Consider the following 13,856-nt stretch of genomic DNA (forward strand, 5'->3'; position numbering starts at 1 on the left):
CACTGCATTTCGTCAAGGAATACGTGACAAAATGTTAATTCGTAATCCCGGCTGTGATGCCCGTGTCTGCCATGTTTTGCCATGGACATACACCATGTTGCCACGCCGGTGGGTCAATTGACAATGGGTAGGGCATCGCATGAGACTATGCACGTGCTCCACTTCCACCTTGGATACTACATAGTACACTACCAAGACCAACTTCTCCGCAAACTTGGCACGATCAGCAATAGTCAAGGCAGGGGGTAGATCTTTGATACATAGTGATTTACATAGTAGAGGACATAAATCTCGTTGAGACAGGGCCGAAAGACGAAAAAGAGCCGCTGCCGTGTCCGGATCAGAGCTACAACAGATCCCAAGCTACAGTGCTAAGCTTGCAATTGATCGACCGACCCTACTTGGCATTCTCATTCCTCTCAGGGTTTATCAATATACTCTGCAGAGAAGTCTGATCTTCCAGTTCAGTGGCAGAAGACTATAACATGTTGAAAGTCGATGGGAACAGTCACGGCATCGCGAAGGTTATTTCAGATCATTGTTTCTTTGGCAGCTACCTATTTAGAGACTCATTTTTGGAGTCTATGGAGTGCTTATTTACGTCCATTGCCCATATCCTTTTTTGTAATTTTCTGTTTCTTCAATGTCGTGATCCCTCTCCATTGCCTGGTTCTGAGCTCAACCGTCTATATATGCCCAGAGTCTGTTCAGAATGACTGTACAAAACGAAAGGGATTTATAGAAATGACCACTTACGGAAGCAGAGTCCTGGGTCAGCTTGGGGGGAAATGCACAAGGACGTCTCTGTCCATGAATGCTCAAAAGGTCAATCCATCAACGCCCATAATGTCAATCGCAGTGCCATGTGCTCAGTGAGCCAACTCCAAGGTCTGGAAAGTTAGCAAAAAAAGCCGTCCTTCCCAGTACCTTCTCCGATTCCCTAGTTGTCCTCCAAGTCTCATGGTCAGACGGAATCAGCAAGAAAACCTCAAATCAGTTCTTCTTGGCCTTCTTGGCCTTCTTGGCGGCGGGCTTGGCCTCCTTGACGCCCGTGACAAAAAAGTAGGCAAAGTAGGTTCCGTACTCGGCACACTCCTTGAGGATATCCTCATCGTCCCACCACCACTTGCAGTCATGGATGAGATTGCCCCAAATCTCGTACCAGAGCATGGCCATGACTCGGCAGCGCGCCTCGCCCATGGCGGGCTCCCACTGCTTGTCATCCTGGATGCGGTCGTAGCCCGCGGGAACCACGGGGACGTGGTACTGGGTATAGTGGCTGCCGCGGCCGCGCAGCTCGGCGGCCTTCATCCAGGCCGGGACGTCGCGGCTCGGGCTCGTGGTGCGCGCGTGCTTCTCGAGCTCGACGATGAGGTTGTCCCGCATCCACTTGCGCATCAGGGGGCCGCAGACCTGCTCCTCGGGGCACGGGTCCATGAGGGTCACGTGCAGGGCGCCGCCCGGCTTGAGCAGCTTGTAGATCTCGGCCAGGACAATGGGCACGTCGTACTTGGCTAGCATGGAGCCCATGCGCAGGCAAGTGACCGAGGTAAAGGACTCGTGCTTGAGGTTGCTGAAGCCGAGCTTGGCCTGCAGAGTCGGGGCGGTAACGGGATGTAGATTGGGGAACAACTCGCGCTGAGTGGGAACGGTCCAGATCTGAGTCAGGCTGATGGTCGGGTTCAAACCTGCGAGGAATGAGGCAGAAGCTACAGTACAACAGTCAGTCAAAAGTTCGTGTCTTGTTTGTTTCCACAGGGCAAACTCACATGATCTCTCGTACAGAGCGAGGATGCTGGGTGTGACACTGGCAGACTCCTCTACGTTCTGGGGGTCAAAGTTATTCTGGTGAAGCCAGTTGGCATAGACATCGTTCTGGTAGAGACAGGAAAACATCCATCGCTTCTTGATAGCCTCGAGCTCTTCATACATCTTGGCGTTCTTGAGAGCGGGCGGATCAGCCTTGACGTTGGCAAGCAGGACCTCGGGAGAAGCGGTGGCCATCATGATAATGTCTCTCTGCACGGTTGTCAAGTTGGAAGTGATTTTCCAGACGCTGTCTCTGACGATGGGAGTCTGCAGAGGAGGGGGCTGAACAGGTCCTCGGACCTGGCGTCTCTGAGCCTGGGGCGAAGGAGTCGGCATGGCGCTCTGGGTAATGCTTGCGGAAGCTCTCTGCTTATTCTTTCCCTTGGGAGGGGCAGGAGGGGGACCTCTGGGAGGAGGTCCAGGAGGAGGAGGGAGAGCGTGGAGAGCGACAGGAGTCGGGAGGGTGACTGAATCGAGGGAGACTGAGGATCGCTGAGACTCTGTCTGATTTCCTCCAACACTCTGGGAGGACGGACCAGCGGAGATGCTGGATGAATCGTGCTCTTCGTCGGGCTGGCCAAACACTGTGCCCTCGGGAAAGGTTGCCTCGTGGTAGGACAGAAGCATAGAGTTGTCAACGTCCTCGTAACGTTCAGTGGATCTGGTCAAAGGGTATCAGCAAGTTGAGCTCGTGGTAGGAGCTGATTTTTGGGAAGAAAAACTGGAAAGAAACAAACGAAGAAAAAACTAACCCAAGCATGAGAGGCTTCAGTGCAGGCATGGGAGCCTTCTTGCTATCTGAAGTGATGCGAACTTCAGAGGTGACACTGTTGTCACCGTTGTCATTAGCAGGTCGCAAGGAAACGGTGAGTTGCTTGTCCTGAGAGACAAACGAGGATGCGTCCAGCTGCTGGAGATGATGCTCAGACTTGATCAACTTTGAGTCCACCATGCTGCGCGAATCTCCAGAGTCTCGATTGTCTGACGTGTTTTGCGAGTTGCGCGAGCTGCTTGCCAGTGTACTAGAGGCGGCAAGGGAAGGGGTCGCCCAATGAGAGACTGAGGACTCTGTGATGCGCAAATGAGTATAAGTTGCCAGCATCAAGTGCGAAATCAGGGTGGGCCACTTACCTCGCAAAGAAATCCAGGACTGGTCGCCTGCCGTTTGCTCGTCTTGAGCTCCATGAATGCCTGCGTTTACACCATTCTCTCCTCCTCCCAATGAGGGGTTGAGCTCAGTGTTATCCTCAATGATGCTGCTCTCGTCGCTAGCAGCTCTCTTGGAGCCATTTGCATTAAACTTGACTTCCATGGAGCCTCCAGTGTTCGTGCTTGCGCGCTTTCGACCATTAATCGATAGAAATCCAAAGCTCTTCTCGCTGTGACCAGATCCAGGCATCGAAACAAATGAATGTCGCTTGTTAGTGTTCTTGGCATCATCGCTTCGCACCGAGGGTGCCCTCTCTGATGCTGCCTTGTCCGATGCCTCGCGCTTCTCGCGCTCCTTGCGGGCATTTCGCTCGCCGACGAGCTCAGGCTTGTCATCGTTCCAATAGACGTCATACATGGTGGGCGCTGGTAGAAACTGTTGCGCCGCGCAACTGCTTCGTGACACGATATTGAAAAGGGTTTATGTGAAAGGTCAGATCAAAGCAGAAGATGCTACCATCTCCGTGCCGTAGCTTTTCCAGATTGGTTGCTCAGTCTCTGGTTGCAACGCGCATATCAAGCAGTCTTGCCTCCTTGATACTCGGGCTAGTCGGTCATGCTGTGATACCACGGCTTCTGGTTCTGTGGCATTAGTTGTAGGTAGGAGTGGTCTTCTCTTCGATATACGGTGACTTGCAACCGAGATATGGTAGACGCCAGAGGAAACAAGGTAGACTTCGGACGAAAGATGGAATGTGCACGTGAAATATGGTGATGTTGGGACGGAAGGTGGTGATTGTTGGATCAAATATGGTATGGCTTCCAGGCAAAGGAGCGCGTTTCTATGACGGAACTTCAAGAGACTCCAAGTCAGAGTAAAAAGAAATTGTTCAATGTATAGATGTTCGAGGACAAGTAAGAATGAAGCTGCACAGGTCAAGATCCTGTGAGCAGAGGCTTGGGTGTGCAGGAGTGGAAGAAAGCAGTTCTGCTGGGTCAAGCTTCGAGTCCAAGGGAAGCTGCAGGTAGTTGCAGAATTCGAGAAGTGGTGGAATTGAACGAACGAAGCAGGTCCTTGCCTTAGGCACCTTCCCGTGGACAGAAGACGACGACTTCTAAATTGGTTGCCGGGGCCCGGACTGCTGTCAAGCTTGCCTCGTGCTTGACGACGAGATCTGGGAAGATGTGGTTCAGTGCTTCACGTGTTCTACTACATAGGTTCTGGATCTGGCAAGGCTGAGCGACGATAGCATCATCAAGACATCTTGAGTAAGTACCATTACAGATGCTACTTGTGTAGTAGACGGACTTACAGAAAGGAGGGCTCTGTGACTGAATTATTGTCGATAATTGTGCAGCTTGTGAACCAATATTTGACTAGAGAAGTGATATCACGTCGATCTCACGAATAGAGTGCCGTGAATATTGCAAAGTCTCTTTGTTGGTAGATGCCAATCACTGGTGAACAAGAAGTCTGGAGACTAGCCAACTGTATGAACCTATGGCCCCTGCATCAGCTCATGTCATTACCCATGGATCTAATCGAGAAAAAAGCCAGGAAATCTAGCAGCAAGGCTGAGATCAGAGCTGGCCACCAAGTCCATGGTCTGCTCGGCTGGTACACGGCATTGTTCTGATCAACCATGAGGTAGGATGAATAGGAGCTAATGCAAGGAGCTCTGAGCTCTCTGTGTTCTCGACGTGAGTATGAGGGTATGGATGGGCATTGGCTTGTTCTGTACGTGTGTACAAGACAAGCTTTTCAGTTATGCTTGTCTTTAATTTGAAAGGTCAAATGATTCACGTCCCCATCTGATTGGATTACCAACAATGAATCGTGCCGCAAATACGGATTTTCAGTTTTACTAGACACCTATAAAACGTCCTGGTGTGTGGAAAAGTAAGAGGGCACGCTCACAAGAATTGTTTGCTGCTGAACTCCGCAGTTTGCCCCTGATGCCAGGGCGTACAGAAAGAGGGGAGCAGGTTGCACAAAGAGTCAATCAATTTCTGAAGCTGGAATGGCAAATCGATGAAGGCCATTAATTGTAGACCAGCATCATGGCTCATCTGTATGATTGGTTCATGTCAGATTTGTGCTTCTCCGGCTGTAAATGTCAATGCAAGAAAAGTCCATGTTTGGAGGTGTATCCTCATAGCAGTGGCAGCTCGGATTGGTGCGCAGGCACTCAAGAGGAGCCGTGATTGGACACTTCTTTATCATCGTAGAGACCAATTCTGTAATTGGCTCTTTGCGCTTAAAATTACCTAGGTAGGTTGGCACAGCGAACACAACTCGAAAGCATTGCAGCACACAAAGGCAAAAGCGGAGTTAGTGGACTCAAATCACCAGGACGACTTGACAGTGATGCAAAATACTGGAAAGAAGTAATAATCTGCTCAATTTTGGAGGCGGTTCTGTGTCGTTTTTGTAGGCGACGCCGAGACGTATATACACTTTCACGTGGGATTATCTTGAGATTTCGCCTATGGGCCGAGATTCAGACGAATCACAAACAAATAACCATTGCGCATGTCCTAATCAACAATCAGACGTTGATATGATGGATAACGCTGCGGAGATATAGAAAAGTACTGTAAATATCTGGCAATATACCCAAAAGACAACAGCTTTTAATCAAGACACGCCAATAACATGCAGCACCAAGCTAATCATCTCTGCAAGAACGCATTCCGAGACCTATTGCACACAGCATACACGAGCCGAGAGAAACAAAGGATGTGCACTATCGCCCAATTAATCGTCTCATCTGTCCACCATTATCCTGGCTCATTCTGCCGGGTGCGACTTGAAGATGCCGTAACCGACCACTTGTGTTACCTGTCTCATGTGACCCTACCTGGCAAAAGGCACTCTTACCCACAGAAGGGAACTCATTGTATCTCCAAATGATCCATCTAGGACTTGCAGGGTAATATACGGGTTCCCAGCTTGAATTTCACCCAGTTTCCATCTGTGCAAGGACAAGTGCAAGAAAGATATTCCAGACGGAATTGCACCGGACAAATGTTCCATCTATAGGCGCTCACCTTTAACTACACCCGTCACTTGCATATGATTTCAATGTGCTTATGCGTAGAATTTACCCATGTCCTGCCTGTGCGGCCATCACACGTTTCTACGGGCTCCTGCTGCTGGCCGGCATCCGACATGAAGTATGCTTAGCCGCATGTTTAGCACGGTATCCTTTCCAGATCATGGTGAATGTGTTGACCATATTGGATATCCACAAAATGCACATGAAATTCGACATTGTATTCGATATAGTCGCTATGTCAAGACAAAAGCATGTCAGCACAAGAAGACAGGAGAGTATGCCCTAAACCTTGTTTAACTCTTCCGAGATTGGCAGGCCAATGTCCACTGTTACCTAGTGTTCAATGTCCAGTTACAAGTCACAGCTTTTCATGACAAGAAGGACACGATGATTTCTTTCTACAATGGCAGGTTTGATCTCTCTTTGATAAATGCCAAAGGCCGTCAAAACGACTGGGCTTTGATCGATGTCATGCTGTTCGGCTCTGGGCATCCCGTGACGGCTGTCATGCAATATCCCAGCTCCTTACTTTGGCCACCAAATATGATCAGTATACTAAGATCAGTCAACCCCATGAGATATAGTCGCGTAGAGAGTATCACGCCTCTCGTCGACGGATTCCTGAGGGCCCTATTTGAATCGTCTGAAAGCCACAGGCGATGCAGGACCCCTAACAGAACATGGTCTCAATCCACCGAAGCAAGGCCAAGAAGATCTTTGAAGTCGTCGCCATATTTGATCTCGTCGTCCTCGATCAAGGCCATCGACCGGGAAACCTTCCAGTTGCAGAGTTTTCCAACAACCTGGCTGGCTAGACTGTCTCTGCAAACAGAGTGCCCCGTAATTCCCTTCTTTCCTTTGATTGTTTTCGAAAAAAGACCAGCCAACCTCACAGATATTTTCCGATTTCCCAGGTTGAGACCTGCCAACAATCTGGTACCACCATCCGGCCCGCCTAGTTGATCTTTATTCACCCAGCTCCAGCCCGGAGAACCTGACTGCTATCAAGCCCGGGCAGTCCTCATTCCATCCCGTTTCTTTCCCATTTCCTCTTTGCATCATTTCGATCTTTTCTGGTATCTTCATCCATTCTTCAGGTTGGCGGATCTGCATAGATCCGTCCCATCGCGAAGTCATCAATACGTTGTAACGCATCAACCAGAAACCCCCAACACTGCCCTGTTTTCACTTAGGTAATCTTGCAGTCGCCCTACTCCACGCAGGACCCGTGTACCGCGCCATACATCAAGATGGTAATCCTCCGCTGGGCCCGCCTTGTTGGCGACGTCGCCCGCGGTCTGGCCGCCGATGCCGAGGTTCGCCTGATTCAGTCGCGCGTCGGACGATTCTTCCGACTCGAAGGCTCGGGTCATGTAAGTCAAAACACCTATCGGCTATCCATCCTTTCATGGGCTTCTTCTCTAGGTTCATCAAGATCTGTATCTATATGTCGTTCCGATACTCAAATGGGGATTCGGCGCAGGTCGATTTTGTGCCTTTGCTAACGTCTTACAGCCCAACGAGATCGCCAACAGCACCTTCATCAAGGAGTTTCGTGCCGGTCTAACCACCTTTGCTACTATGGCCTACATTCTCGCTGTCAATGTAAGTCCACTATCCCCTCGTCTACCTATTTTGCAAGGTCCTGTAGTCGAGAGACTAACTGAATCGCCGCAGTCTCAGGTTCTCGCCGAGACTGGCGGAAACTGTCCCTGTGATGACAAGATTACTTTCTGCAAGGACAATGACGTCTACAATCAGTGCAAGATTGGTCAGTACTGCCGATTTCGAGACGAATAATCACTGGCTGACTTCAACAATGCAGATTTCAAGCGCGATCTTGTCACTGCAACCGCTCTTCTCTCTGGTTCCGCCAGCATCGCCTTTGGTCTGTTCACTAACCTGCCCGTCGCCTTGGCGTAAGTTCCCAGCTCTGGCTTGCCAAGTATTATCGATACAAGTACTAATACAGCCAGCCCCGGTATGGGTGTCAACGCATACTTTGCCTACCAGGTCGTTGGATTCAATGGAAGTGGCATGGTCTCGTACCCTCTGGCTCTCACTGCCGTCTTTGTCGAAGGCTTGATCTTCATGGGCCTAGCTCTCACCGGAATGCGACAGTGGCTGGTCAGGGCTATTCCCTCCACCATCAAGACGGCTTCGGGCGTTGGTATCGGTCTCTTCCTCACCATGGTCGGCCTCAGCTATTCCGTTGGTATCGGCGCCATCACGGGTGGAGTCAACACGCCTCTCGCCATCGGCGGCTGCCGCATCGAGGACTTGGATTCGACGACACACATGTGTACAAGAGGTGTCATGACGAACCCTGCTGTAAGTTATGGACTGCCAAAGTCTCATCGTGGTACCGTCTAACTGGAGTCATTTAGATGTGGATTGGTATTCTACTTGGCGGCATCCTCGTTGCGGTTATGATGGCTTTCAGAATGAGAAGCGCAATCGTCATTGGCATCGCTCTGGTCACCGTCATTTCTTGGCCGTAAGTGTGCCCCAATATCATCTCATCTCACATCGTACTCACCATTGGCTAGGCGCGACACCAGTTTCACTTACTTTCCCTACACCGACGAGGGAAATGAGCGATTCGAGTTCTTCAAGCAGGTGGCTACCTTTCGTCCGATCGGCAGCCTGACGTTTCTCCATGATTGGGATCTTAGTGGCAACGCTGGAACCCACTTTGTCCTCGCTCTGTTCACCTTCCTGTACGTCGATATTATCGATTGTACCGCCACTCTGGCCTCGATGGCCAAGTTCTCGAACGTCGTCGATGATCATGGCAATTTCCCTCGCTCAACTGTTGCGTACTGCACAGACGCCGCCTTTATCTCGATCGGTTCGTTCCTCGGCTGCTCTCCTGTGACCGCTTTTATTGAGAGCGCTTCGGGAATCATGCAAGGTGGCCGCACTGGACTGACTGCAATCACCACCGGTATCTGTTTCTTGTTGGCAGTCTTCTTTGCCCCCATCTTTGCCTCCATCCCGCCCTGGGCCACTGGTTGCACACTCATTCTTGTAGGTCAAGTCGCTCGCTCTTTTTCTGACTTGCACAACTAATCATCCCGGGATATCAGGTCGGTTGCATGATGATTCGTCAGGTCGTCAAGATCAATTGGGCGTATATCGGTGACTCTCTTCCGTCATTTGTCACTCTTGCATTCATGCCAATGAGTTACAGCGTCGCCTATGGCCTGATCGCGTACGTCCCAGCCCAATTGCTTTTCTGTTTTTCTTTGCATAGACTGACCATGCAATACTAGTGGCATGCTCAACTACGTCGTCCTCAATACCACAATCTGGATCATTGTTCACGCCTCAGGCCATCGATGGGTGCCAGAGAACTACCACCTCAAGGAGGCCTACCACTGGCAGTTGAACGAGCGAAACCTGCCGACCTGGATGCGCACGCTCCTAGCCAAGATACAGCGCCGTCGCCCAGAGGAGGACAGTGTCCATAAGGAGGGCATTGATCTGGGCGCTCGCGGCACCAGTCAGGAGAGCTCTCAGGGTATTCGTGGCAGTTCGCAGTTTGGCGGCTCGACTCGAGACATTCACATGGCCAACCTGCAGGCTCAGATCCGCCGCTTCGTCTGATCCCGCCTCTGCTGTCATGTCTTCTGCCTACATTGCATTTTGACTGGGGTTAGTGGTCTTGTGTAATGGGGTTGCTCATGATCAACGGGGTGGTTGCTTCGATCGGACATTCGCCATCGAGACTTGCTGTCATCATCGTTGGCCACTGACAAGGAGACATATGAGCAGTAGGACGGAGGGCGGTGGAATCCGGACATTGGTTCAATCAAAAACCCTGTTCAAACACAGTATGGAACGGGGGAGTACATATGGTTTGCGATGAATTGCTCTGCTTTTGAGCCTGGTGGCACATGGGATTCGCACGCGTAGACACACTTGGCTTTCCCCTGCTCCTCAAGGGAGGGGCGCAGTTGTTGCTGTGAAAGAAAATGGAAGTTTGGTCATTTGGCCAACTTCAAGGAAAACGATCAAAAAAAGGTATGAAATGTCTCTGGGCTTGAGAGTCAGTAGTGAGAAGAAAGAGGGTAGCCTCAGGCTTGTTTAGTCTGTCCAAGATCAAATTTGATCAAGAGAGGACACACAAAAACGCCAATACATGAGTTGCGAAATGATGTCTTTTTACGTCTCTAAATGAGCAAATCATACTGTCAAGGTGTGAGACAGACTGGTGCTTGTGGTGATGGTTGTGATGAGCCCGTGATGATTCGCTTTGGTGTTTTGGTCTTGTAGCCCCACTCTTTTAGCATAGCTTAGGAGGACCCCTGCATATGTGTCTCTTGGCAACTGGCGTTGGTGCTAGCGAACACGTTCAATCGTCTCCTACTGGCAACAAGCTGATGCAATCTGCATATGGTCCAACACTTTCTCAGCACTTGAAAACCTCCCCGACGGACAAGAAGCAACATTTCAGTGATTGCATAGTCCGGACTTTTGGCAGATCTATAGATCCGCGCAGAGCTTCATTCACTTGCTCATGCCGCCGTCATCGAGGCAGCGACCTCTGCCATAGCTGACAGCCACAATGGCCGACGTGTCCGAATACACGGCCCTCGACATGCCAGAGGCAGCGACTGCGGACAAGCCCTCGGCTCCGTCTGCTGCCGCCGTCGAAAGCACCAACAAGTTCCAGCATGCCATATCCGCATGGCGAAGTAAGAGAACATTGATGCTTGGGGGAGAGTATGGGGCATTGAGCTGGATCTGACAGACCGTAGACATTGATTTGACCTCACTGGTCTCGACCTTGGACAACACGGCATCAGACATTGTCGCCTACCAGCGAGACTCCACCGTTCAACGAAAAGATCTCGCCCAGAAGACCAAGGACTTTAGAAAGTTGGACGATGCGACCAAATTGACTGAAATAAAGGGCTTGCTAAAGGGTCAGTAATGCCTGCTATTCCCAAATGCAACTTGCCACCTAAGGACTTGAACTGAAATGCGATATGCCTTGCAGCTTACCAAACCTTTATCGACCTTCTGACGAACCACTCTAAATCAACAAATTCGGCATTCCTTCAGGTGTACTCGGCCTTGTCCGACGCGCCAGACCCATATCCCCTGCTTGAAGCATCGGTAGACTCCATGCTGGTGTCTGAAGATACCCTCCCAAAGCTTACCGAGGAGAACGAGCACTTGCAAAAGAACATTACGAAGCTGACCGCACAGCTGGAAGAGACCGAGTCGAAACTACAGTCGGAAAGTGCTGCTCGGAAACAACTCGAGTCCAATCTGGACGAAAAAGTAAAGGAGGTCGAGGCATCATGGACTGCTGTCCTGGATGAAAAGAGAGACAACTGGGAGGCAAAGGAGAAGGCCTTGGAAGAAAAGGTGGAGAACCAGGAGAGGCTGATGACTGAGATCAAGGCCAGCTATGAAGTCAACCAACGCCTGAAGGGGTCTGGAGATGCCGAATCCGAGGGACAAGGAGGGCACGTCACAAGCGCCGAGCTGGAAATGGTTCACTCGGATCTGGAGAGGACGAGCACGCGACTTGCCGAGGTGGAAGCACGCAATGAGCAGCTGCGCCTGGACTTGGCACAGTCGAAATCGCAAGTGTCTACTCAAGCTCCCGTCCTCGAAGACGACCCCAACTATATGCGCATGCGTTCCGAGAACTCGTCCTTGATTCGAAAACTCGATTCAGCCAGGTTGGAGAAGGAGGGCTTCAAGCGCGATATTGACATAAAACTACGAGGCCTGGAGAGAGAAGTCAGTCTGCTCAAGGAAGACCGTGACAATCTCAAGGCCAAGGTGCAGAAATGGCACGACTATGACGATATCAAGCAGGAACTCGAGGTGCTCAAGAGTATTGAGTTTGCTACAGGTGACGATGATGATGCAGTCATGGCAGAAGCCGATTCAAACGGTAGTGCTGGCAAGAGTAAAGGCGACACGCTGGAACAGCTTCTCTTAGCGCGAAACAAGAAGCTCAGTGATGAACTGACTATATTGCGGGTATCGCATCAAGATCTGCAAAGCAGACTGGAGAACCTGCAAGAAGAAATGTCAAGGACCAATGCCGATCTGGAGAGAGCACAGAACCTCAATACACAGCTCGAGAACGACTTGGCAAATCTACAAGCAGAGGGACAGAACGCCTTCCCGTCGGGAGCTTCAGTGGCTGGAACCTATGCCCGCTATGCACCCTCGGTTGCGCCTGGTAGGCGGGGTGGCAGGACCTCGCCCACGTCTTCCATCATCTCTGGCTTCAACCCTCGAGATGGCGGCGGCGAAGCCTATGGAGGCGGGTCTGGCATGCTGCCGATGATTACTGCTCAGCGTGACCGCTTCAAGAAGAGAATAACACAACTTGAAAATGAGCTGTCCGAATCTCACCGTACGATATCTCAGCTGCGGTCAGAGACCGCCGCACTCCAGAAAGATAATCTGCAACTATATGAAAAGACGAGATACGTCTCAACATACAACCGGGGTACGGCGTCTTCGTCCTCTGCCTATTCCAGCAACCCCAACCCTTCGACAGTATCAATAGGAGGCTCTGGAAACCCCGGGATGTCTCTGGATAGATACCGAAAAGCATACGAATCAAATATTTCGCCTTTTGCAGCATTCCGGGGTCGGGAATCAGCACGGGCCTACAAGCGCATGAGCTTACCTGAGCGCGTCGTCTACTCAGTGACGCGGATGGTTCTTGCTTCAAGAACAAGCCGGAATCTTTTTGCTGCCTATTGTGTAGCGCTACACTTGTTGGTGTTCCTGTCACTGTATTGGATGGGTACATCAGATGCCGAGCAGCACGCGAGCCATTTGAGCCAAGGCGTAGCCGGCGCTGCAGCATTGGCTGGGACGGCTGGCAAAGGAGGCACCGGATCGAGCCACGGAGAGTGGAAAGAAGACTCTGGCTTTTAATGTGATCAATGCCCAGTTGGGACACTTGTACGACCAGTAGCCTCTAACGCTTCCATTTGCGGAAGTGTCTCAGCGATAATGTATAACATACACACTTGGCAATGTCATGGCGGGGACACGGCATCTTTACAATGTGTCGACATGCTCAAGTGATATTGCTGTTCTTAATGTCCGATTCAAGTATATTTTGTGCTCCACATGATAGATTGCGCGCCGGAAGGAAAAGAAAACCGCGAAGATGGCAGCACCAAGCAGCCTAAAAATGGAGCATAACTCTCACACACCCACCAGTGTTTTTCTTCATGTATGCAATGTAATCAAGGGAGCGCTTAAACATTGACCTGCTGCAATAATCCGAACCCGGCAGACAAGCGATTGGCTATGAACGCACGGTGGTGGACTGCGAGCTGCATTCTGCTTCACCCCAGATTGCCACGCGGCCATACTTTTTTTCTTTGCTTGAAAGCGAGACCGACACGTCCACGTCTGTCTCAGTAGTCAATACAAGAAACAGGCTCTGATACCACCATCATATGAATGAGAAGATCTATTTGGCTGGCTGTTTCTTTGGAATAATGCTGCTGGCCGAAAGCTCGAACCAGTCACAATTGGCAAAACTCCAGAGGCGGGTTGGTTACCATGTACACCAGTTGGCGTAGTAATGTTCTCCATGTAATAAATCTCTCTCTTCGATATCTATTTGCAAGCCATACTTGACTTTGGCGAGGATGGACGAGTTCAACAGCCGCCGAACTATATTGCGGTATGTCCGCTTTTGGCAGTCCAATATGGAGATATATCGGATGCCACGCCTGGTCAAGACAATGGATGCTGCGGAAAACAAGGCTTTCTACCATGACTTACATTACTTAGACGCTGGAGAAGGTTTGTTTATTGGCTGGAGAAGAAAGTGGGCAA

At 50.6% G+C, this 13,856-nt stretch overlaps 3 protein-coding genes across 3 annotated transcripts; 2 read left to right on the forward strand and 1 right to left on the reverse strand.

Annotated features, from left to right (window-relative positions):
- Positions 1–993: 993 nt before the first annotated feature.
- On the reverse strand, positions 994–3,376 carry PFICI_08050 (uncharacterized protein; the record flags this gene model as incomplete). The annotated part of the gene is made up of 4 exons (XM_007836631.1): positions 994–1,709; positions 1,770–2,470; positions 2,562–2,877; positions 2,941–3,376. 4 exons carry the CDS (start codon positions 3,374–3,376, stop codon positions 994–996), a joined length of 2,169 nt encoding a protein of 722 aa, XP_007834822.1.
- Positions 3,377–7,267: 3,891 nt separating this feature from the next.
- On the forward strand, positions 7,268–9,626 carry PFICI_08051 (uncharacterized protein; the record flags this gene model as incomplete). Its single annotated transcript, XM_007836632.1, has 9 exons — positions 7,268–7,390; positions 7,533–7,622; positions 7,695–7,788; positions 7,843–7,936; positions 7,994–8,348; positions 8,405–8,514; positions 8,567–9,047; positions 9,107–9,231; positions 9,293–9,626. 9 exons carry the CDS (start codon positions 7,268–7,270, stop codon positions 9,624–9,626), a joined length of 1,806 nt encoding a protein of 601 aa, XP_007834823.1.
- A 961-nt stretch (positions 9,627–10,587) lies between these two features.
- PFICI_08052 (uncharacterized protein) lies at positions 10,588–12,938 on the forward strand (the record flags this gene model as incomplete). Its single annotated transcript, XM_007836633.1, has 3 exons — positions 10,588–10,717; positions 10,781–10,948; positions 11,023–12,938. The coding sequence occupies 3 exons, from the start codon at positions 10,588–10,590 to the stop codon at positions 12,936–12,938; spliced, it is 2,214 nt and encodes a 737-aa protein (XP_007834824.1).
- Between the last annotated feature and the right edge of the window lie 918 nt (positions 12,939–13,856).

The sequence above is a fragment of the Pestalotiopsis fici genome (genome assembly GCF_000516985.1).
Source record: "Pestalotiopsis fici W106-1 unplaced genomic scaffold PFICI_Scf_5, whole genome shotgun sequence".
Classification (NCBI taxonomy): Eukaryota; Fungi; Ascomycota; class Sordariomycetes; order Amphisphaeriales; family Sporocadaceae; genus Pestalotiopsis; species Pestalotiopsis fici.